The 24,532-nt window shown below is 40.4% G+C and overlaps 2 protein-coding genes across 3 annotated transcripts in view; one reads left to right on the top strand and one right to left on the bottom strand.

Moving 5' to 3' along the window:
• The window catches only part of LOC133545541 (oocyte zinc finger protein XlCOF6.1-like), a 60,742-nt gene that overhangs the window by 5,506 nt on the left and 30,704 nt on the right, over positions 1 to 24,532 (top strand). The gene's annotated exons all lie outside the window — the stretch shown is intronic.
• On the bottom strand, positions 1,010 to 24,435 carry LOC133545534 (zinc finger protein 37-like). Of its 2 annotated transcripts, XM_061891223.1 has the most exons (4): positions 24,297 to 24,416; positions 21,215 to 21,418; positions 12,512 to 12,769; positions 1,010 to 5,014 (listed from the first exon to the last, which is right to left on the bottom strand). In XM_061891223.1, the coding sequence occupies exons 3-4, from the start codon at positions 12,756 to 12,758 to the stop codon at positions 3,738 to 3,740; spliced, it is 1,524 nt and encodes a 507-aa protein (XP_061747207.1). In that variant the 5' UTR covers positions 12,759 to 12,769; positions 21,215 to 21,418; positions 24,297 to 24,416; the 3' UTR covers positions 1,010 to 3,737. The 2 variants fall into 2 exon arrangements, with proteins under 2 accessions (XP_061747207.1, XP_061747206.1); XM_061891222.1 differs by lacking the exon at positions 21,215 to 21,418 and having other exon boundaries at positions 24,297 to 24,435.

The raw sequence follows: 24,532 nt of genomic DNA, 5'->3' as shown, positions 1-24,532 counted from the left end.
GACATGAAACAAAATACACTATGTGGGTCTAACTTAGACCTACATTTTAATAATTAACATACTTTAGCAAAAATCAACAGGAAGTTTGATATTTTCACTTCAATACAACAACTGCATTACTTTCACAATGCATTAGATTCTCAAAATAGTGGCTCCAAGGCGTCTTCTAACGCTTATCCGGCCGTGGGTCTCGGGGGCAGCAGCCAAAGGCGGACCCGACCAACGCTGCTTGCAGCTTTAATTTTAATTTGGAACTCGATTTTGCATGTCACAATAAAGTTATATAAGCGTTGCTTATTCAATATTCAATGCGAAACCTGTTTGGGTCCCTGTTAAATGGTTCAACCTTGGCCTGCGGCTTTGTACAGTTTGAAATGTTGGCCCACTCTGTATTTGACTTTGACACCCCTGAACTAGATACACTCCTGTACTTGGTATCATTAGAGTGGATGTCTTTTGTAGATCCACCCATGGCATTTGTTTACCTTCCGGGGGGTTTGCTTGCTGTTAGCAGTGAGCTATTGTATCATCCTACGGTGTGTTGTGTAGCATGTTTAGCTATTTCTCGTCCTGCAGCGATAATGTTACTTGCAAGACCCGTACTTTATTTTTCGCCATGGAGGCGAGACAAAGTGCTTAAGAAGTAGATAAAACCCTGCTGACTGCATGATGGACATAAACCACTAGCTAGCTAGCCATTTCTTAAAGCACCTCTTCCTGAGGGTGTTTCAGTGTTGTAACTTCACCTTTATCGTTAATTTGTAGGCCAAAATGCGTCAGTTCTCCCTTTTCTGTCTACACACTGTGTCTGTTTGTAAGTACTCCGTGTGTGGGCGTGACGACGACGGGAGCCCAGAGGGGTAGGGACTGGTACTTTTTAGAGGCGGTATAGTATCGAATACGATTCATTCGTATCGTGATACTATACTAATACCATTCACTCCTTTATTTATATATATATGTATAAATACATATATATATATATATATATACATTGTAGAAACAGAAATTGTTATTTGATATCAAAAAGCGTATTTAATAGTTAAACAGAAACTTCAATCCAGAATAATTGGGCGTTGGGACATTCATAAAATAAATGGCTTCTAAAAAAAGAAGAAACTGGAGAAATATCCTCAATGAATTTGGATGAATGTGAGTTAAAAGGGTAGAAGAGTTTCAACAAGGGTTGGGCGATTACGTGTAGTACTAAAGCTACTAATGCTTAGATCCATTCCATCCCATCCATATTCAACCGCTTGGCCCTTTTTGGGGTGTCCATTCTAAATCGTAAAATATGGCAAGTATGAGGTGGCTAACAATTCGGCTAATAGGAGTACTCGTAAAGTCTTCTAAAAAAAAATATCCAAAAACCTCCAACAATAAGTACTTCATTTACATCTCGTCACCTGAATATCCACAAAGTATTAGCGATATTGTTATTATAAGCGCTAACGCAGACAAGCTGTCTTTAGCGGCGCCTCGTTCACACAGAGCTAACTACATTGAGCCGGTGAGCTGGTGAAAGTTAATTCTAGATCATAAATCATACCTCTCCATAAACCGACAAGTTGGTCAACTTTGACATCCAACTTAGACCCAGAAATGACGAGAAAAACATGAAAAAAAACACACTTTTTTTTATAACTTCAGGTGATTAATTCTTCATCTAAATGGGAATATATAAACATCTCATCAGTCAGCATCCCGGTGAGAGCAAGCATTGTACAGTAAGTGATTGTTTTATCATGTTGACAGTTTGTATGTCTTGTTTAGCACTTAGCAATATTGCTACATGATGCCTAGTGTTTCACTAAAGCTGCATCTTTTTAGCACACAGCTTCTAAAAAAAAAGTAGATAATTCTCCTTATATTCAGGTTTAAAAATATAAGGTTCTGGATCATAATTTGTCCCAAAGTAGTCTTTGTTGTCTCTCTTGAAGTCTGCCAGGATTAGTAGTGTTGTTGTCGAAGTGAAAAGCGAACGTTGTGATGCATCTCTGAAATGAATACGCCGCCGTATGCCTCAAATGAGCCAAATATGTAAATATTACATGTTTTTATGAATGTTACTACATTTTATGTATGTAAAATGTTGCTGGAGGTTTAGCTGACTTTTGCTAACGTTCATTAACAAGCTAGAACGGATTAAAAAAACAAGTGTTCTTGTCTCACATACGGATTGTGAATGATAGACACATTTTTTTAAAGTGCAGTTCTTTTTTTAACAATAACTTGACATACTTAGAAATGTCCAACAGTGATGGAATACTAACAAATGCATTCTTGTGTGTGATTTCCTTTGCTTGACATTCCCGTCAATGTAAGGGTTGTATTGGTACTGGGCCTTTTCCTAATTAATTTGCTTTGCTATTTGCTAAATATGTTAATTAAACTTTAAACTAATATCCAAATATTTTAAAATTTTAAAACAGATTATTTCAGTTCTAATATTTTGTTTTATTATCATCAGTTTAGCATTTGCAAGTATGAGATTAAGTTGCAATTACAGTTGCGAGTGTAAAACTGTTTTTTTTTGGTTGCGCCCTAAAAGGTGTTAACACTATAAGTATTGTACTTACACCGCATTAGCTGTTTAATTGTAACATGCATTGTGTGGAGGGAGCGTGGCCTGCGGGCCTGCAGCGAAGCGGGGTGTGCCAGGAACGACCTCAAAGTCATTGTGCTTGGCTCCTCAGCCGAGCACATGTATCATAAGTCCGAAGCTGTGGTTCCTCTCGTACTGGGCAGGATTATTGCAACAACACAACAGTAAGGTAAAACTAACCTATTAGTGGGTAAACAATTAAACAGTTGGTGAATTCTGCTTCACAATGATAGGAAGAGGAAAGATCCAAAAGAGACGTCTCTATGAACTCTTGGATGCTACAGGCTAGTTATCCCTGTAGTAACTTTTCTGAAACCTCCTGCTTGAAACCCAACACAACCAGAAGGATCGTGAGGCCCTACTTTCACGGTCTGTACTCATACTGAAAATCAAGATCAAGCAAGCTTTTGCCTTTCTGCTCCACGGTAGTTTTCTGTCCTCCCCGAGCTTGCCTTAGGACACCTGCGTTACTGTGTGACAGGTGTACCGCCTCAGTCAAACTCCCCACCTGCCCCCGTGGGGGCCGACACCAGAATTCACCAGGCGTTGGATTGTTCACCCACTTATGGGGAACGTGAGCTGGGGTTAGACCGTCGTGAGGCAGGTTAGTTTTACCCTACTGATGATGTGTTGTTGCAATAGTAATCCTGCTCAGTACGAGAGGAACATTTGTTGCATGTGCTTGGCTGAGGAACTAATAGGGCGAAGCCACCATCCGCCGGATTATGACTTCGAGGCCCGTTCTGGAACACCCCGCTTCGCTGCAGGCCCGCAGGCCACGCCCCTCCACTCATTGTAGTTTTCATTAATACATTTTGAGGTGTAATCACCATGAAAAATCACTAATGCTAATTGGTAGCATGTCAATTGCAAAGCCAATGTATATTAGCATCAAGCTAGCACATTTTTGGAACGGTGGAGCCTTACTTTACTTTTGAGTCAGTTGACAATGAAAATTGCAACATTGATTAGCTTTATTGAGCTGCTATTCTTAACCTAACACTATTTTGAAATTAATGAAGGAATCTGGTATCAAATACACAAAAATCATTATTCTCTAGGAAACTTTGCACATGTGATGTTACGATTCTGAAATTTAACTAGACAGAATATTTTTATTCCTGGTTTTCTCTCAACTGTGTGTTGTCAAATGTTTCTTTCCATATAATTTTTCGCCAGTGTGCGTTTTTAAGTGCAATCGCATGTGTGCCTTCTCAGAGAATCTTTTACCACAAATTGAACAACTAAAAGGTTTTTCTCCAGTATGCTTTTTCATGTGTCTAACTAAGGTGAAATTGTGAGCAAATTTATCGCCACAAACTGAGCAACTAAACGTTTTTTCTCCCGTGTGTATTTTCATGTGTCGAGCAAAGTCCCTTTTATAAGAATAGCTTTTATCGCAAACCGAGCATCGGAACGGTTTATCGCACGTGTGTGTTCTCATGTGTGATGCCATGTTTGAGCTGTTGGAGAATCTTTTGCCGCATACTGAACAAACAAAGGGTCTTTCTCCTGTGTGTGTTCTCATGTGTAATGCTATCGTACCTTTCTGAGAGAATCTTTTACCGCAAACTGAGCAACTATAAGGTTTTGCTCCTGTGTGCGTTCTCATGTGTCGAGTCAAGTCACTCTTAAAAGAACAGCTTTTAGCACAAACTGAGCAGGTCAAATGTTTTTTACCGGTCGTCTTTTGAGAGCTTTCGGAAGGTTCGTCATCAGTGTGAGTCCTCATATTATCCTCTCTTGTGTGTGTTCTCATGTGTAATTTAATTGTTCCCTTCTGAGAGAACCTTTTACCGCAAACTGAACAAATAAAAGGTTTTTCTCCCGTGTGCGTTCTCATGTGTCGAGTCAATTCACTTTTAGAGGGGAACTTTTTCGGACAAACTGAGCAGGCCAAATGTTTTTTACGAGTCCTCTTTTGAGAGTATTTAGGTTGTCCGTCGTCAGTGTGAGTCCACATGTCTCCTTCCCAGTCTGTATCGCTGCTCAAAGGCTCTTGGAAGTTGGCCCTGTCTTCATCCTGAGAGGAGTGCGACGTTATGTCCTCACTATCTGAAAGTGGAGCTAAGAGCTTGACTGTTTGTGGACCTCCACAGTGGTCTCCATTAGCTTCTGTTGTCATGTGTTGTGTTAAACTGCTGCTTGGAGACTCCGCCCCTCTGTTTTCTGAGGACTCAGGTGGTTTGTCTTCATGGTCTTCAGTCTTCACAGAGACAACAGTCAGTGGAAACTTGGTGAGATAAGCCTCCTCCTGCCCTAGAGGACTCTCTCCCTCCTGAGTGATCCACAGTTCCTCCTCTTCCTCTTTAATGTGGGGGGAATGTGGATCCTCCTGCTTCAAAGTGGCGCTTCCACTCTGTGGCTGAGGACCCAGTTTTTCTTGACGACCAATCAGCTGCTGGACATCTGCAAGACACAAACAACAAACATTAGCTCAGACATGTCAAATATCAATCAATAAATCAATGGCGCAGTGGCGCATTGGGAAAGTGGCCGTGCGCAACCCGAGGGTCCCTGGTTCAAATCCCACCAAGTACCAACCTCGTCACGTCCGTTGTGTCCTGAGCAAGACACTTCACCCTTGCTCCTGATGGGTGCTGGTTGGCGCCTTGCATGGCAGCTCCCCTCCATCAGTGTGTGAATGTGTGTGTGAATGGGTAAATGTGGAAGTAGTGTCAAAGCGCTTTGAGTACCTTGAAGGTAGAAAAGCGCTATACAAGTACAACCCATTTATCATTTATTTATATAGCCCTGAATCACTAGTGTCTCAAAGGGCTGCACAAACCACTACAACATCCTCGGTAGGCCCACATAAGGGCAAGGAAAATTCACACCCAGTGGGACGTCGGTGACAATGACTAAGAACCTTGGAGAGGAGGAAAGCAATGGATGTCGAGCGGGTCTAACATGATACTGTGAAAGTTCAATCCATAATGGATCCAACACAGTCGCGAGAGTCCAGTCCAAAGCGGATCCAACACAGCAGCGAGAGTCCCGTTCACAGCGGAGCCAGCAGGAAACCATCCCAAGCGGAGGCGGATCAGCAGCGCAGAGATGTCCCCAGCCGATACACAGGCGAGCAGTACATGGCCACCGGATCGGACCGGACCCCCTCCACAAGGGAGAGTGGGGCATAGGAGGAAAAAGAAAAGAAACGGCAGATCAACTGGTCTAAAAAGGGAGTCTATTTAAAGGCTAGAGTATAAAAATGAGTTTTAAGGTGAGACTTAAATGCTTCTACTGAGGTGGCATCTCGAACTGTTACCGGGAGGGACTTCCAGAGTACTGGAGCCCGAAAGGAAAACGCCCTATAGCCCGCAGACCTTTTTTTGGTCTCTGGGAATCACTAATAAGCCGGAGTTCTTTGAACGCAGTTTTCTTGCCGGGACATATGGTTCAATACAATCGGCAAGATAGGATGGAGCTAGACCGTGTAGTATTTTATACGTAAGTAGTAAAACCTTAAAGTCACATCTTAAGTGCACAGGAAGCCAGTGCAGGTGAGCCAGTACAGGCGTAATGTGATCAAACTTTCTTGTTCTTGTCAAAAGTCTAGCAGCCGCATTTTGTACCAACTGTAATCTTTTAATGCTAGACATGGGGAGACCCGAAAATAATACGTTACAGTAATCGAGGCGAGACGTAACAAACGCATTGATAATGATCTCAGCGTCTTTATCATATCGCGAACCAAATATGAACATTTTAAAAGTGGACTGACAAGTTATGGCGATGCTCTTCTACACTTGGAATGAAAATTATTTATTGATAATTAATTGTGGCGCTGATTAATCTTGTTGCTGTAACTGTTGCTAAATAATGATCATAAATTCTAGGCAAGTGGTTCTTAACCTGGGTTAAATCGAACCCTAAGGGTTCGGTGAGTCGGTCTCGGGGTTCGGCAGAGCCTCCGCCGCGGAAGTCAAGACACACCCAAATCATCGTGTAAATAAAAATGTCTCACTATCAGCATATCATGGATATCCCAAACAATGTTCCCTCTAATTTTCCATACACGTAAGCAAACGCAAAAACTCCTTCAGCTTTCAGTGGAGCGACGTCAGACGTGCACATCCACTGTGGCCACACCAGCAGCACACCTTTCCCAAACCTCACTACATAACAAGCCGATATAGGCTCCAGCACCCCGTGACCCCGAAAGGGACAAGTGGTAGAAAATTGAAGGATGCATGTTTTATTATTATAATCAGATGACAGTAGTCATTTCCGTGAGATTATTTTCTAATATAGGTGTTTTGGCCCACTTACAATGACAATAACAAAAAAAAAAAAGGTTTTCATGAGCTGTGTACTAGTATTGTATGTCTGGGTGGAAAACGAAGAGAATGAACAGACTTTGCTGTGAAAATAGCATGAGAGTGGCACTTGCCAAGATGAAGCCACACATATCTGAACTGGTCTACAATGAATTGATTAACGTGGACCCCGACTTAAATGGGAACATTATCACCAGACCTATGTAAGCGTCAATATATACCTTGATGGTGCAGAAAAAAGACCATGTATTTTTTTAACCGATCTCCGAACTCTAAATGGATGAATTTTGGCAAATTAAACGCCTTTCTGTTTATCGGTCTTTTAGTGATGACGTCAGAACGTGACGTCACCGAGGTAACACAGCCGCCATTTTCATTTTCACATTACAAACACCGGGTCTCAGCTCTGTTATTTTCCGTTTTTTTCGACTATTTTTTGGAACCTTGGAGACATCATGCCTCGTCGGTGTGTTGTCGGAGGGTGTAACAACACTAACAGGGAGGGATTCAAGTTGCACCACTGGCAAGAAATCTGCCCCAGACCCCCATTGAATGTACCAGAGTGTCTTCACATTTGACCGGCGATGCTAAGACAGACATGACACAGAGATGTATGGATAACCTGCAGATGCATTTGCAACCATTAAGTCATCGAAATCACAAAGGTGAGTTTTGTTGATGTTGTTGACTTATGTGCTAATCAGACATATTTGGTCTCGGCATGACTGCCAGCTAATCGATGCTAACATGCTATGCTAATCGATGCTAACATGCTATTTACACTAGCTGTATGTACATTTGAAACTAGATACCCACATTTAATGCGAAACAAACGCTTACCAATCGACGGATTTAAATTGCTCCAGTGTCACAAAATGCGAAAGTCCTAATCGTTTGGTCCGCACATTTTACCGGCGATGCTAATAAGGCAGCCATGCTATGGGCCACTTCATTAGGTACACCCACGCTATGGCCGAATAGCGTCAATAGCTATTCGCTCAATAGCTTCAATTTCTTCTTCAATTTCGTTTTCGCTATCTGCCTCCATACTCCGACCATCTGTTTCAATACATGTGTAATCTGTTGAATCGCTTAAGCCGCTGAAATCCGAGTCTGAATCCGAGCTAATGTCGCTATATCTTGCTGTGGTAACCGCCATGTTGTTTGTATTGGCAGCCCTGTATGACGTCACAGGGAAATGGATAGTGGTTTCGAAGATAGCGAAAATAAGGCACTTTAAAGCTTTATTTAGGGATATTCCGGGACCGGTAAAATTTTGAAAAAAATTTCCAAAAATACAACAAGCCACTGGGAACTGATTTTTATTGTTTTTAACCCTTTTGAAATTGTGATAATGTTCCCCTTTAAAAAGTTAAAAAACGTATTCGGGTGTTACCATTTAGTGATCAATTGTACGGAATATGTCCTGTACTGTGCAATCTACTAGTAAAAGTTTCAATCAATCTATTCAAAGTCTCTGAACGGCAAAAACATAACTTTGTCTTGAATTTGAAGAAAAAAAACATTTCATTTTTCACTATAGAAGGGTTCAGTGAATGCGCATATGTAACCAGTGGGGTTCGGTACCTCCAACAAGGTTAAGAACCACTGTTCTAGACTATAAGCCGCTACTTTTTTCCTAAGCTTTGAACCCTGTGACTTATAAAACTGCAATTTTTCTTGTTTTGTGTTCAATTGTCGTTATTAAACACAAGCACAGGACTAAAATGGTGTGTTATTGTTTGTGGACGAGTTTGCTCGAAGCAGGTATTGCAGGTTGAAAATGTAATTCCCGTTCTAATGCCTTAAACCGGAAGAAAAACCGTTCATATGCTTTCTGCTTGAAAGGATTCTTCATTCATCACTCCAAGCAACGATTCTAAGTAGTTTTCATGCATATTTGTATGTGATATTGTGATATAGGGCACAGTGGGAGAGTGGCCGTGCGCAACCCGAGGGTCGCTGGTTCAATCCCCACCTAGTACCAACCTCGTCACGTCCGTTGTGTCCTGAGCAAGACACTTCACCCTTGCTCCTGATGGGTGCTAGTTAGCGCCTTGCATGGCAGCTCCCTCCATCAGTGTGTGAATGTGTGTGTGAATGGGTAATTGGGGAAGTAGTGTCAAAAGCGCTTTGAGTACCTTGAAGGTAGAAAAGCGCTATACAAGTACAACCCATTTATATAATGAAGCTAGCGTCTGTAACATTAGCTAATATGCTAACACGTTTACAAGTGTCTGTGTTAGTTTTAGTTTCACAAATTCAAAAAATATTGAGTCTGTTTAGCTGATTGGACAGCTAGCTTTCGCAGCTTGTGAGTCCAGGATTATGACTTCTGTTTTGTTTGATTCCCTGTTTTACTGCCTTGTTACAGGCACGTTTGGAAACAATTAATGTATGTAAATAAACATTTACAAAATAATTATGTGTAAACAATTTTACAACGTATATATCTGCGGCTTATAGTCTAGGCGGCTAATATATAGAAAAATAATCATTTTTCAAACATTTTGTGGGTGCGGCTTGAATACCTGTGCACGCTATAGTCCGGAAAATAACCATAACTTGGAATCCTGTTTAAGTTCCGTCTTCTTGCTGTGTCACTGGACATATTTTCACTGAATGTTGATCCATCGGTGTGGGAACATTTTATCATTACATACTGACAAAGCTTAGCTTTTTATAACCCTATTGTCGTATGATTCAGTTTTCACCAAAATATTCCCTTAGTTTTCGTATTCCATATTGGTTAACGTACACTGAACATTGTGTAACAAACTAGTCTGTTTGGATGCATATGATTCTCTGAACTCGAGTGCCCAATAAATAATCCCATGTGTTGGTGACTCAGACTTTTTTTTTAGACTCAGTATGACCACAAAACAATCCGACATGGGGCCACAGAAAGTTGCAAGTGCCAGCACTTTGATAAAAAGAGTGAGAAACAGTATTGGATTAAAAAAATACCTCGTAACAAAGTACAAAGGTGCCGTGCGTGTAGCTTTCCCTGTTCTTCTTTCTCTATGCTTATCGTTTATGAACATGAACTGATGAAGCCTACCAGGATGAGAGGCCTTAACATCTTCAAAGAAAAATCGTAGAAAGATTTATAAAAGATTTACATTATTATTACTTGTAAAAAAACATTGTTTCAGTTTTGTACGGTGCGGTTTGAAACTGACTTTCAACTCACAAAGTTTTACCGCCATTCGGACAAAATGCATCTCCTGGAAGTAAGCCAATGGCAAACCACGTTTTTGTTGTCATCTGAAGTTTTATTTGATGTACAAACCTCAACATTTGATTTACTGAAAATGTACAACGTAGCCTCTTTTAGAGCTGGGGCAATTCGTTGATGACGTAAATGCGTCAATTTCTGTGCCTTGCATCGGGTTGTCGAGGATAGAAGGCAGAGCACATAAAAAAGTGATCATAAATATGTCATTGGGGTATGTTGTTTGTCGTTAGGAAAAGCGTAATTGTGTCCCGTATTCATGTTAGCATTTAAGGTAGCTAGTTTTTTCTTCTCATTTTTAATACATCGGCAAAAAGCGCTGAAAACCTTTTCACATTGTCATCGTGGGGTATTGTGTGTAAAATTTTGAGGATGAAAATGAATTTATTCCATTGTGCATTAACTCTAAAGGCCTTAGTGGCCATATGCGTGAACAGCACCTTTTAGCTCTTATTTCCAAAATTGTGTACACTACTATCCCTGAATGTTGTCTATCTGTGTTGGCCCTGTGATGAGATGGCGACTTGTCCAGGGTGTACCCCGTCTTCCGCCCGATTGTAGCTGAGATAGGCGCCAGCGCCCCCCGCGACCCCAAAAGGGAATAAGCGGTAGAAAATGGATGGGATGGAAGAGTGTACACTACTGAATTGGGGTCCTATACCACTTATGCAACCTTCTACTGCCATCTGGTGGTGTCGGAAGAGTATAACATACAATGGAATTTGGGAAAAAAAAAAAGGGTAAAAATACAAATTAACATGTCACTACACATAAATTACACATTTGTGTACTTATGGACTAAGGACTAAGTACATCATATCAAAAGATGATTTTAAGTTTTTATTCCAATTAGGGTCAAAAAAGCCCAAATAGCAAAGAGAAATTAAAAAAAAGTATGTAAACAAACAGCTTGGGCCTTAAAGGGGAACATTATCACAATTTCAAAAGGGTTAAAAACAATAAAAATCAGTTCCCAGTGGGTTGTTGTATTTTTTAAAATTTAAAAAAAAATTTTACCAGTCCTGGAATATCCCTAAATAAAGCTTTAAAGTGCCTTATTTTCGCTATCTTCGAAACCACTATCCATTTCCCTGTGACGTCATACAGTGCTGCCAATGTAAATGAACAATGGCGAATAGCACAGCAAGATATAGCGACATTAGCTCGGATTCAGACTCGGATTTCAGCGACTTAAGCGATTCAACAGATTACGCATGTATTGAAACAGATGGTTGGAGTATGAAAGTATTGAGGAAGAAACTGAAGCTATATATTCATAGCCATAGCGTTAGCATCGCCGTTAAAATGTGCGGACCAAACGATCAGGACTTTCGCATCTTGTGACACTGGAGCAACTTAAATCCTTCGATTGGTAAGTGTTTTTTTCGCATTAAATGTGGGTGGAAGGAAACGTAATATAGTTGCAAATGCATCTGCAGGTTATCCATACATCTCTGTGCCATGTCTGCTTTAGCACCGCTGGTAAATAGCATGTTAGCATCGATTAGTTGGCAGTCACGCCGCGACCAAATATGTCTGATTAGCACATAAGTCAACATCAACAAAACTCACCTTTGTGATTTAGTAGACTTTATCATTGCAAATGCATCTGCAGGTTATCCATAGATCTCTGTGCCATGTCTGCTCTAGCACCGCCGGTAAATAGCATGTTAGCGTCGATTAGCGTAGCAAGTTAGCATCGATTAGCTGGCAGTCACGCCGCAACCAAATATGTCTGATTAGCACATAAGTCAACATCAACAAAACTCACCTTTGTGATTTCGTTGACTTTATCGTTGCAAATGCATCTGCAGGTTATCCATACATCTCTGTGCCATGTCTGTCATCGCCGGTAAAATGTGGAGACACTCTGGCACATTCAATGGGGGTCTGGCGGCAGACACTTTGGCATCTTCGGGCCAGTGGTGCAACTTCAATCCCTCCCTGTTAGTGTTGTTACACCCTCCGACAACACACCGACGAGGCATGATGTCTCCAAGGTTCCGAAAAATAGTCGAAAAAACGGAAAATAACAGAGCTGAGACCCGGTGTTTGCAATGTGTTGAAAATGAAAATGGCGGCTGTATTACCTCGGAGACGTCACGTTCTGACGTCATCGCAAAAAGAGCGATAAACAGAAAGGCGTTTAATTCGCCAAAATTCACCCATTTAGAGTTCGGAAATCGGTTAAAAAAAATATATGGTCTTTTTTCTGCACCATCAAGGTATATATTGACACTTACATAGGTCTGGTGATAATGTTCCCCTTTAAGAGGTTAAGGCTGTAACATAACAAAATGTGGGGAAAAGGTGAAGCGCTGTGAATACTTTCCGGCTGCACTGTATTCTAATGTGTTCAGTCATACCATCGGTAAAAAAAAAAGTGCTTACTTGGACTCTGATGAAGCTGTGAGGACTCAGGTGTTTTGTCCTTATGGTCTCCAGTCTTCACAGAGACAACAGTCAGTGGGAACTTGGTGAGATCAGCCTCCTCCTGCCCTAGAAGACACTCTCCCTCCTGAGCGATCCACACTTCCTCCTCTTCCTCTTTAATGTGGGGGGGCTGTGGATCCTCCTGCTTCGAAGTGAAACTCCCCCTCTGCAACTGAGGGGGAGGTTTTTCCTGACGTCTGTTCATCTGTTGGATGTCTGAAAGTCCCAAAACATGAAATTTAGCTCAAACTTGTCAAATTGTCAAACACCTGTCAAAAGCTGAAATGTTGATACTAATATCCAGGACTAATACTTCGATACCAAGTCAACACCAACAGTATCGTTAGTACTGAATACTGTAGAGTGGAACCTCCATTCACGAATGCCTATATTTGCTTTCTTATCGGTTTACGAACGTTTACATCGCACCGAATATGTCTCTGTGTCCATGTCTAGGCGTAGGAACGCTCCGTTTATTAAATTTGATGACATTCCTTTCTATAGACACGGACATAGTTATCTGGAAGAGACTGAGCCTCCTACGTGACATCCTGTAGACATCCTATACACACAGGCTTCGAGGCTAGCGCTACCTGTGTCAGCCTGTTTTAGAAATCGATTTCTTTGATAAGAAATGTGATTAGCTAGTTCGGCTTCAGCCCCTTCAATTCGGGGATTTCGTCAGCAAAGAGGGATTTGTTCCTTATAGCAAGTCTTTTTTTGTGATGCCAGAGCGGACCTTTACTACAGCAAAGGAGAAGGCACCACCAGGACACAAGCTGCTGAAGGATCGCCTCACAGCCACTGCTCATTTGTAACTCTCAGAGAGTTCAAGGCTTCAAATATTCCCAAACGCAAAGTAAAACGATTTTTTTCTTTTTGGAGTGCACCGAGACTTGTGTGTGTGTGTGTTGACATTTAAGCTTGCTGTAATGTTGTTGTTTGGATACAAAATATTGTTCAGTATTTACCCACTTATGTTGGTTAAAAATATATACATACAGTATATATACACATTATAGTACCATCAAAATCTGCAGTTTTTTTTACGAAATAGGGACTTTTGTTGAAACTACAACCAATTATTCATGTTTACATTGATTCCTATGCTTCACTATACAAACTTTCGGTTGGCAAAGATCAAATTAGCTTTGTAAATTGAAGTTCCACTGTACAATATTTTTTCCTAAGAGAGCCACGTCTCTCCTCTTTGCGTATGAGCAGAAGACAAAGAACGCATGCTAGACTTCTGCTCTGCCCTCGCTCATAAATAGGCCTTTGAAAAATGATCTCTGGGTATACCTAACTATATAACGTCTATTTTCGACTGTGTCTACAAAAAATAATAACGGTGACAACTTTGAAGGGAAACTGGACTCTCTTTGGAATTTGGCCCATCGTTCACAATCCTGTAAGCCAAGAGCACTTATTTTAGCATTTGTTTATGCCTTTTTAACTTGTAAATAAACATTAGCAAAAGTCAACAAACGACAGACCCAATGAGAGTACCTCTATTCCGCCTATAAAGTGCTCTAAAAAACATTTAAAAACCTCCATCAAGGTTTTACAAACAGGCTGTAAGTATATATGTAACATATTAACAGACAAATTCATTATTGATTATTTTAAGCATACAGCGGTGTATTAATTTCACAGACGTTCGCTTTTTCCTTCAACAACACTGACGACTTCAACAAACAAACACTTACTGTACAATGTCTGCTCTCACTGGGATACCGACTGTTAGTATGTTCATATATTCCTGTTTGGATGAAGAATTTATCATAATCCTCGCAAAGGGTTAAAAAAAACGTGGATGCAAACGAGCGCCTTTTTGTGTCTTTCTCGTCATTTCTGGGTGTAAGTTGGCTGTTAAAGTTGACCAATTTCTGTTTTTTTCTCCACAATCTTCTACTATCCAGGTGGGAGGCATGATTTATGATCTAGAATTAACTTTTACCAATTCCGAGGCGAGAGAGCAGCTTAACAGCTCAATATGTCAATATAGCAGCATAAGCTAGTTAGCGCTGCGTGATCACGGCGCCACTAAAAATAGTTTGTCTGCGTTAGCGCTTATAATAACAATATCGCTAATATTGATTGATTGATTGAAACTTGTATTAGTAGATTGCACAGTACAGTACATATTCCATACAATGGACCACTAAATGGTAACACCCGAATAAGTTTTTCAACTTGTTTAACTCGGGGTCCACGTTAATCAATTCACGGTACAAATACTTGGTTAATATTCAGGTCACGACATGTAAATGCAGTATTGTTGGCGCTTTTTGGATGTTTTTAAAGGGTTTCATATGGGTAATAATGCACAGAAGTCACGAGTTCCATTAGCTCAACTGTTAGCATTTATTTACAGGTTAGAATTAAAAAAATATATATATATATATATATATATATATGTGTGTGATCTTGTCTTATATAAGGATTGTGAATCAATCAATCAATCAATGTTTACTTATATAGCCCTAAATCACTAGTGTCTCAAAGGGCTGCACAAACCACCACGACATCCTCGGTAGGCCCACATAAGGGCAAGGAAAACTCACACCCAGTGGGACGTCGGTGACAATGATGACTATGAGAACCTTAGAGAGGAGGAAAGCAATGGATGTCGAGCGGATCTAACATGATACTGTGAAAGTTCAATCCACAATGGATACAACACATTCGCGAGAGTCCAGTCCAAAGAGGATCCAAGACACAGCAGCGAGAGTCCCGTTCACAGCGGAGCCAGCAGGAAACCATCCCAAGCGTAGGCGGACCAGCAGCGCAGAGATGTCCCCAGCCGATACACAGGCGAGCAGTACATGGCCACCGGATCGGACCGGACCCCCTCCACACGGGAGAGTGGGACATAGAAGAAAAAGAAAAGAAACGGCAGATCAACTGGTCTAAAAAGGGAGTCTATTTAAAGGCTAGAGTATACAAATGAGTTTTAAGGTGAGACTTAAATGCTTCTACTGAGGTGGCATCGCAAACTGTTACCGGGAGGGCATTCCAGAGTACTGGAGCCCGAACGGAAAATGCTCTATAGCCCGCAGACTTTTTTTGGGCTTTGGGAATCACTAATAAGCCGGAGTCCTTTGAACGCAGATTTCTTGCCGGGACATATGGTACAATACAATCGGCAAGATAAAATGGAGCTAGACCGTGTAGTATTTTATACGTAAGTAGTAAAACCTTAAAGTCACATCTTAAGTGCACAGGAAGCCAGTGCAGGTGAGCCAGTACAGGCGTAATGTGATCAAACTTTCTTGTTCTTGTCAAAAGTCTAGCAGCCGCATTTTGTACCAACTGTAATCTTTTAATGCTAGACATGGGGAGACCCGAAAATAATACGTTACAGTAGTCGAGGCGAGACGTAACAAACGCATGGATAATGATCTCAGCGTCTTTAGTGGACAGAATGGAGCGAATTTTAGCAATGTTACGGAGATGAAAGAAGGCCGTTTCAGTAACGCTTTTAATGTGTGCCTCAAAGGAGAGAGTTGGGTCGAAGATAATACCCAGATTCTTTACCGTGTCGCCTTGTTTAATTGTTTGGTTGTCAAATGTTAGAGTTGTATTATTAAATAGAGTTCGGTGTCTAGCAGGACCGATAATCAGCATTTCCGTTTTTTTGGCGTTGAGTTGCAAAAAGTTAGCGGACATCCATTGTTTAATTTCATTAAGACACGCCTCCAGCTGACTACAATCCGGCGTGTTGGTCAGCTTTAGGGGCATGTAGAGTTGGGTGTCATCAGCATAACAGTGAAAGCTAACACCGTATTTGCGTATGATGTCACCTAGCGGCAGCATGTAGATGCTGAAGAGTGCAGGTCCAAGGACCGAACCCTGGGGAACTCCACACGTTACCTTAACGTAGTCCGAGGTCACATTGTTATGGGAGACACACTGCATCCTATCAGTAAGATAAGAGTTAAACCAAGACAGGGCTAAGTCTGACATACCAATTCGTGTTTTGATACGTTCTAATAAAATATTATGATCGACGGTATCGAAAGCAGCGCTAAGATCGAGGAGCAGCAACATAGATGACGCATCAGAATCCATCGTTAGCAATAGATCATTAGTCATTTTTGCGAGGGCTGTCTCCGTGGAGTGATTTGCCCTGAAACCGGATTGAAAGGTTAATGAATGAAAGGCAAAAATAGTTTTAAAAGTCCAATTCCCTGATATATTTAGAAAGTGTACTTTTTTCATAAGATTAATTTTAAACTGGCTTCACGGTGGAAGAGGGGTTAGTGCGTCTGCCTCACAATACGAAGGTCCTGCAGTCCTGGGTTCAAATCCAGGCTCGGGATCTTTCTGTGTGGAGTTTGCATGTTCTCCCCGTGAATGCGTAGGTTCCCTCCGGGTACTCCGGCTTCCTCCCACTTCCAAAGACATGCACCTGGGGATAGGTTGATTGGCAACACTAAATTGGCCATAGTGTGTGAATGTGAGTGTGAATGTTGTCTGTTTATCTGTGTTGGCCCTGCGATGAGGTGGCGACTTGTCCAGGGTGTACCCCGCCTTCCGCCCGATTGTAGCTGAGATAGGCGCCAGCGCCCCCCGCGACCCCGAAAGGGAATAAGCGGTAGAAAATGGATGGATGGATGGATGGAATTTTAAACTTTTTAAAAGGGTGGAGCGTGGTTTTAATCACAATCTGTAAAGGTCTCCACAAACAGCCAGCATGCAGACCGACTCAAAAAACAGGTTAGAAAAGAGACTGTGGGGCAAAGTGTACGCAATATTGAAACACAAATCTTACCCAAAACATGTTTCATACACCACAAGGAAGTGTTTTAAATGTAAAAAAAAAAAAAAAAAAAATCATGAGTAATTTCTTGCCTTTTAAACAAACACTTGTGTGGAACTTGACATACGTCGCCTAAAAAAAACTTTTAACACGGACCACAAAGATGTGATTTTCTTCATACAAATGTATCATTTTTTAGATCTGACAAAAATGTAAAAAACAATGGAGCAAATTGAGAAGAAATGATATTGTGTATCTGCCAGCCGGATGTTGAAAGAATAACTCGGAACAAATCAGTTACCCTGAATTTCCACTGGACGCAGAATGGCAGCGGAAAAGCCCCGCCACTCAAGTCAATGTGTTCAGTTTCCATCGCATTCCTGTGTTGAATACACGCACAGCTTCTATATTTGCCATTCAATTTAAAATATACTTGTGTTGGACAAAAAGTCCTTCACAAACACAAAGTAATTGATCCGGCCTACTGTCAAAATAAAACGCTCCGTTGCACTTTGAAACGTCCTACTCGTTTAAAGTTTTCAGACGTAATTTCACACAAATTGTTGAGGAGATGCTGATTCTGGAAGTCCAAAATAATCACTCCTTCACAGTAGGGTTGTCCCGATACCAATTTTTTGGTACCAGTACCAAAATGTATTTCGATACTTTTCGGTACTTTTCTAAATAAAGGCGACCACAAAAAATAGCATTATTGGCTTTATTTTAACAAAAAATGCTTAGGGTACATTAAACATATGTTTCTTATTGCAATTTAGTCCTTAAATAAAATAGTGAACATACAAGACCACTTTTCTTTTATTAGTAAGTAAACAAACAAAGGCTCCTAATTTAGCTGCTGACATATGCAGTAACATATTGTGTTATTTATCATTAGATTATTTTGTAAACATTATGAGGGACAAACTAAAAAATATATTATTAATCTACTTGTTAATTTACTATTAATATCTGGTTATTTTCTCTTTTAACATGTTCCCGTTACACTTCTGCTAAAATGTAATAATCACTACTTATTCTGTTGTTTGATACTTTACATTAGTTTTGGGTGAGACCACAAATTTAGGTGTCGATCTGATACCTAGTAGTTACAGGATCATACATTGGTCATATTCAAAGTCCTCATGTGTCCAGGGACGTATTTCCTGAGTTTATAAATATAATAGGAATTTTAAAAAGGAAAAAAGATTTTGTGACGATAAAAAATATCGATGTAATTATTGTAGTATCGATTAGATACGCTCCTTTACTTGGTATCATTACAGTGGATGTCAGGTGTAGATCCACCCATGGCGTTTGTTTACATTGTGACGCTGGCGAGCTACAGTCTGTAGTTATTCCTCGTCCTGCAGTGATAATGCTACTTGTAAGAAACATACTTTGTCGCCATGGAGGCGTGGATTAGTGATTTAGAAGTAGCTAAAACACTGCCAACTGCAGCTGGACGCTAGCTGCTAGCTAGCTAGCCATGTCTTAAAGTACCTCTTCCTGAGGGTGTTTCAGTGTTACATTGTTAGTTTTTAAGCCAAAATGTGTCCATTGTCCCTTTTCGATCTACACGCCGTGTCTGCTTGTAAGTACTCTGTGCGCTGCCAAACATGCTCCTCTGCTCCTAAAACCAGCAATGTCATGACATGACGCGCCGTCATGCCCGTAAAAAAAAAAAGGGTGGGGGGGGGGGGACTGGTACTTTTTAGAGGCGGTATAGTACGGAATATGATTCATTAGTATCATGGTACTATACTAGTACCAGTATACCGTACAGCCCCACATTGCAGGAATATCCTGGGTAACTATATGGGGGCCTGTGTCAAATCCAAGCTGATAGGCAATCAGGTAAAACAGGGGAGTTGTTGGCAGGATTGCCGGACTGAGGACGGCGGCTCCGTTTCGCATCCAATGGCAATCATGACACAGTACTAAATATTTATCTTTTCAACCTGCAGTTGTTGCCTAACAAAAGTAGAACAATAAAAAACCATGTTGCTCATCCAAACACCAGTCACGACTATACTTGCCAACCTTGAGACCTCCGAATTCGGGAGATGGGGGGGCGAGTTGAAGGGGTGGGTGGGGTTTGGTGGTGGCGGGGGCGTGTATATTGTAGCGTCCCGGAAGAGTTAGTGTTGCAAGGGATTCTGGGTATTTGTTGTGTTGTGTTTATGTTGTGTAACGGTGCGGATGTTCTCCCGAAATGTGTTTGTCATTCTTGTTTGGTGTGGGTTCACAGTGTGGTGCATATTAACCACTAATATCACAGTCAAAATAAAAGCTTGTTCCCATAGGCACCATAAACTGTTAATAACTGTTAATAATGTTTAGACAAAAGTGTATATTATATATACTATTATATATATATATATATAGTATTTATATAGGTGTGTGTGTGTGTGTGTGTGCGTGTGTGTGTGTATTTTGGGTATATGCATGTGTGTATGTATGTGATTGTGTGTGTGTGTATATATATATATATATATATATATATATATATATATATATATATATATATATATATATATATATATATATATATATATATAAATTGTATATATGTGCGTGTACATATGTGTGTGTTGTGTATATGTGTGTATGTACATATGTATATATGTAAGTGTGTGTGAATTTAAATGTATTATATATAGATAATATATAGCAGCAACCACTGAATTGAATTATATTATATATATTATTGTATTATATATTGTATATGTATAGGAGTGGGACCTAATAAGTTTACTTCTTCCCACTCCCTTTTGAGCCAATCTTGACATCTACAAAAGATTAGTCACATGTAATGTTTTCAATGTAGGTGTAAAAATAATGTATCTATATATTTTTTTTGTATTTTATGTCATTCTCTTGTTTAGTTTGCATGGCTCAAAATAAACCATCCATTCATTCATATTTGTGACAGTGTTAAAGTTGTTTATATGGCCACCCTCAGTGTGAACTGTATGGCTTTTGCGCAATTAAGTCTTGAATTCTTTTAGGAGTGTCAGTAAAAGCTTCATATATTACGTGACTGGGCCGACGCGCTGTTTGTATGGACGAAAAGCGGACGTGACGACATGTTGTAGAGCAGTGGTTCTCCACCTTTTTTCAGTGATGTACCGCCTGTGAGCATTTTCTTTAAATTCAAGTACCCCCTAATCAGAGCAAAGCATTTTTGGTTGAAAAAAAGAGTTAAGGAAGTAAAATACAGCACTATGTCATCAGTTTCTGATTTATTAAATGGTATAACAGTGCAAAATATTGGTAATAATTCTTGAACTATTTGGAAAAAAAGATATAAAAATAACTAAAAACTTGTTGAAAAATAAACAAGTGATTCAATTATAAATAAAGATTTCTACACATAGAAGTAATCATCAACTTAAAGGCCTACTGAAATGAGATGTTCTTATTTAAACGAAGATAGCAGGTCCCTTCTATGTGTCATACTTGATCATTTCGCGATATGGCCAAATTTTTGCTGAAAAGATTTAATAGAGAACACCGACGATAAAAGTCGCAACTTTTGGTCGCTAATTAATAAGCTTTTCCTTTAGCGGAAGTAGCAGACGATGACATCACCGGTGTGAGAGGTGTGAGGGCTCCTCACATCCTCACATTGTTTATAAAGGGAGCCTGCAACAGCAAGAGCTTTTCGGACCGAGAAAACGACAATTTCCCCATTAATTTGAGCGAGGATGAAAGATTTGTGACTGAGGATATTGATAGCAAAGGACTAGAAGAAAAAAAAATAAGTAAAATTTTTTTTAAAAAGGCGATGGCATTGGGAGCGATTCAGATGTTTTTAGACACATTTACTAGGATAATTCTGGGAAATCCCTTATCTTTCTACTGTGTTGCTAGTGTTCTAGTGAGTTAAATAGTACCTGATAGTCGGAGTGGTGTTTCCACGGGTGTCTTGACGCTAATTTCTGAGGGAAGTCACGGCAGCTGCATGGACGGCGCAAGCTCCGCAGATCTCCGGTAAGAGGCGACTTTTTACCACAATTTTCTCACCGAAACATGCCGGTTGACAAGTGGTCGGGATCCATGTTCGCTTGACCGCTCTGATCCATAGTAAAGCTTCACCTCTGGGAATTTTAAACAAGGAAACACCGTGTTTGTGTGGCTAAAGGCTAAAGCTTCACACGTCCATCTTTCTACTTTGACTTCTCCAATGTTAATTGAACAAATTGCCTAAGATTCAGCAACACAGATGTCCAGAATACTGTGTAATTGCGCGTTGAAAAGAGACGACTTTTAGCGCTAATATGTCTCCTCCAACCCGAGACGTCAGGCGCACGCGTCATCATTCCGCGACGTTTTCAACAAGAAACTCTGCGGGAAATTTAAAATTGCAATTTAGTAAACTAAAAAGGCCGTATTGGCATGTGTTGCAATGTTAATATTTCATCATTGATATATAAACTATCAGACTGTGTGGTGGCTAGTAGTGGCTTTCAGTAGGCCTTTAAAGTGCCCTCTTTGGGGATTGTAATAGAGATTCATCTGGATTCATGAACTTAATTCCAAATATTTCTTCACAAAAAAAGAAATTTTTAACATCAATATTAATGGAACATGTCCACAAAAAATCTAGCTGTGAACACTGAATATTGCATTGTTGCATTTCTTTTCACAGTTTATGAACTAGCATTCGTATTTTGTTGAAGTATTATTCAATAAATATATTTATAAAGGATTTTTCAATTTTTGCTATTTTTAGAATATATAAAAATAAATCTCACTTACCCCTTGGCATACCTTCAAGTACACCCAGGGGTACGCGTACCCCCATTTGAGAACCACTGTTGTAGAGGACACTAAAGGCAGTCCCTTTAAGGCAGTGGTCCCCAACCACCAGGCCGCGGACCGATTGGTACCGGGCCGCACAAGAAGTTAAATTATTTTTATTTTTTTTTTATTATTAAATCAACATAAAAAACACAATATATACATTATGGTACGTGGGACACATTTCAAGCGTAGACCGGTCCGCACCTACAAAAAGGTTGGGTACCACTGCTTTAAAGGGGAACATTATTACCAGACCTATGTAAGCGGCAATATATACCTTGGTGGTGCAGAAAAAAGACCATCTATTTTTTTAACCGATTTCCGAACTCTAAATGGGTGAATTTTGGCGAATTAAACGCCTTTCTGTTTATCGCACTGGAGGCGATGACGTCAGAATGTGACGTCGCCGAGGTAACACACCCGCCATTTTCATTTTCAACACATTGTAAACATTGGGTCTCAGCTCTGTTATTTTCTGTTTTTTTGACTATTTTTTGGAACCTTGGAGACATCATGCCTCGACTGTGTGTTGTCGGAGGGTGTAACAACACTAACAGGGAGGGATTCAAGTTGCACCACTGGCCCGAAGATGCCAAAGTGTCTGCCGTCAGACCCCCATTGAATGTACCGGAGTGTCTCCACATTTGACCGGCGATGCTAAGGCAGACATGGCACAGAGATGTATGGATAACCTGCAGATGCATTTGCAACGATAGTCAACAAAATCACAAAGGTGAGTTTTGTTGATGTAGACTGCCAGCTAATCGATGCTAACATGCTACGCTAATCGATGCTAACATGCTATTTACCGGCAGTGCTAAAGCAGACATGGCACAGAGATGTATGGATAACCTGCAGATGCATTTGCAACTATATTACGTTTCCTTCCACCCACATTTAATGCGAAAAAAACACTTACCAATCAACGGATTTAAGTTGCTCCCGTGTCAAAAGATGCGAAAGTCCTGATCGTTTGGTCCGCACATTTTACCGGCGATGCTAACGCAGCTATTCGGCCATGCTATGGCTATGAATAGCGGCAATCGCTATTCGCTCAATAGCTTCATTTTTTTTCTTCAATACTTTCATACTCCAACCATCTGTTTCAATACATGCGTAATCTGTTGAATCGCTTAAGTCGCTGAAATCCGAGTTTGAATCCGAGCTAATGTCGCTATATCTTGCTGTGGTATTCCCATTGTTTGTTTACATTGGCAGCACTGTGTGACGTCACAGGGAAATGGCCAGTGTCTTCGCAGAGAGCCGAAAATAAGGCACTTTAAAGCTTTATTCAGGGATATTCCGAGACCGGTAAAATTTTGAAAAAAACTTCAAAAAATACAACAAGCCACTAGGAACTGATTTTTATTGTTTTTAACCCTTTTGAAATTGTGATAATGTTCCCCTTTAAGGCACGCCCCCAATATTGTTATCCGGGTGTAAATCGGGAGAAATTCGGGAGAATGTTTGCCCCGGGGGGATTTTCGGGAGGGGCGCTGAAATTCGGGAGTCTTACGGTAAAATCGGGAGGGATCGACAAGTATGGTCAGGACTTAGAACGCAGCGTGTATGCATTTATGGATAATTTTTATGGATTAACAGACAGCATGAAATTATAAAACTTTTTTCGGAAACACACATTTCCTGCCACTATGGTGATTAAAAAGGGAGCCCTGCTTTAGTGAAGTAAAGTTTTTACTTGGCTTCATGTTGAAGTCCACCTTAATGTCCTGTCACTGATTGTTGACATTTCAGTGGACACAATGTTTATCCTGAAAGTAGACAAAGGCAGAGAACATAATTCGTTTATGTTTATGTTGATTACGTAATAAAAAGGACGAAATAGTTCAAGCTTAATATTGAAGTGGCAAAATAGAGCATGTGTATTACGTCACCAAAGTAGACAACCACAATTTATGTGACACACTCCAGTCTAAAATTATCGGACCAAAATGTACCTTTACAGCAAAATACTCTTAAAAACTGTGAAGCGTGACTTTTCGACACTGAAAACATAGTTTTAAATAAACAAATTGTTATAGCGAACATACAACATGTGTTCACTGCTCAAATAACGCTAGAATTTGCTACATAATAGGCCTGCTAGCGATAGCGCGTTAGCTTCCAACAATATATTTTATAAATAATGTAAAAATATATTATTTATATTACCTTATCAGCCGCATTCACGACACAGGAATACAATAACTTATATCAATTGTTACACCGGCAACTCTTGAAAGGTGGCGTTTTCTTCTGTGACTTGGCAAAATTCTAGTGCAGCGATCATTGTTGCCCCGGTGAAACACACGCTGGCAAACATTCGTTCCCCCACGCCATCGTCCTACATAATGTACTGCAGCTGCCTAAACACACGTTTTAAAAAATAAAGTATGTTCAATCATGGC

Source organism: Nerophis ophidion, linkage group LG28 (genome assembly GCF_033978795.1).
Source record: "Nerophis ophidion isolate RoL-2023_Sa linkage group LG28, RoL_Noph_v1.0, whole genome shotgun sequence".
NCBI lineage: Eukaryota > Metazoa > Chordata > Actinopteri > Syngnathiformes > Syngnathidae > Nerophis > Nerophis ophidion.
This window is presented reverse-complemented; position numbering and strand designations above follow the sequence as displayed.

What these genes read in the sequence shown, in the direction of transcription:
- LOC133545534 (XM_061891222.1), bottom strand. Translation starts at nt 12,758, where the DNA reads ATGAACAGACGTCAGGAAAAACCTCCCCCTCAGTTGCAGAGGGGGAGT. An exon ending in ACAGCTTCATCAGAGTCCAA is followed by an intron (nt 5,015 to 12,511) that starts GTAAGCACTTTT and finishes TGTGTCTTGCAG; the next exon opens with ATGTCCAGCAGCTGATTGGT.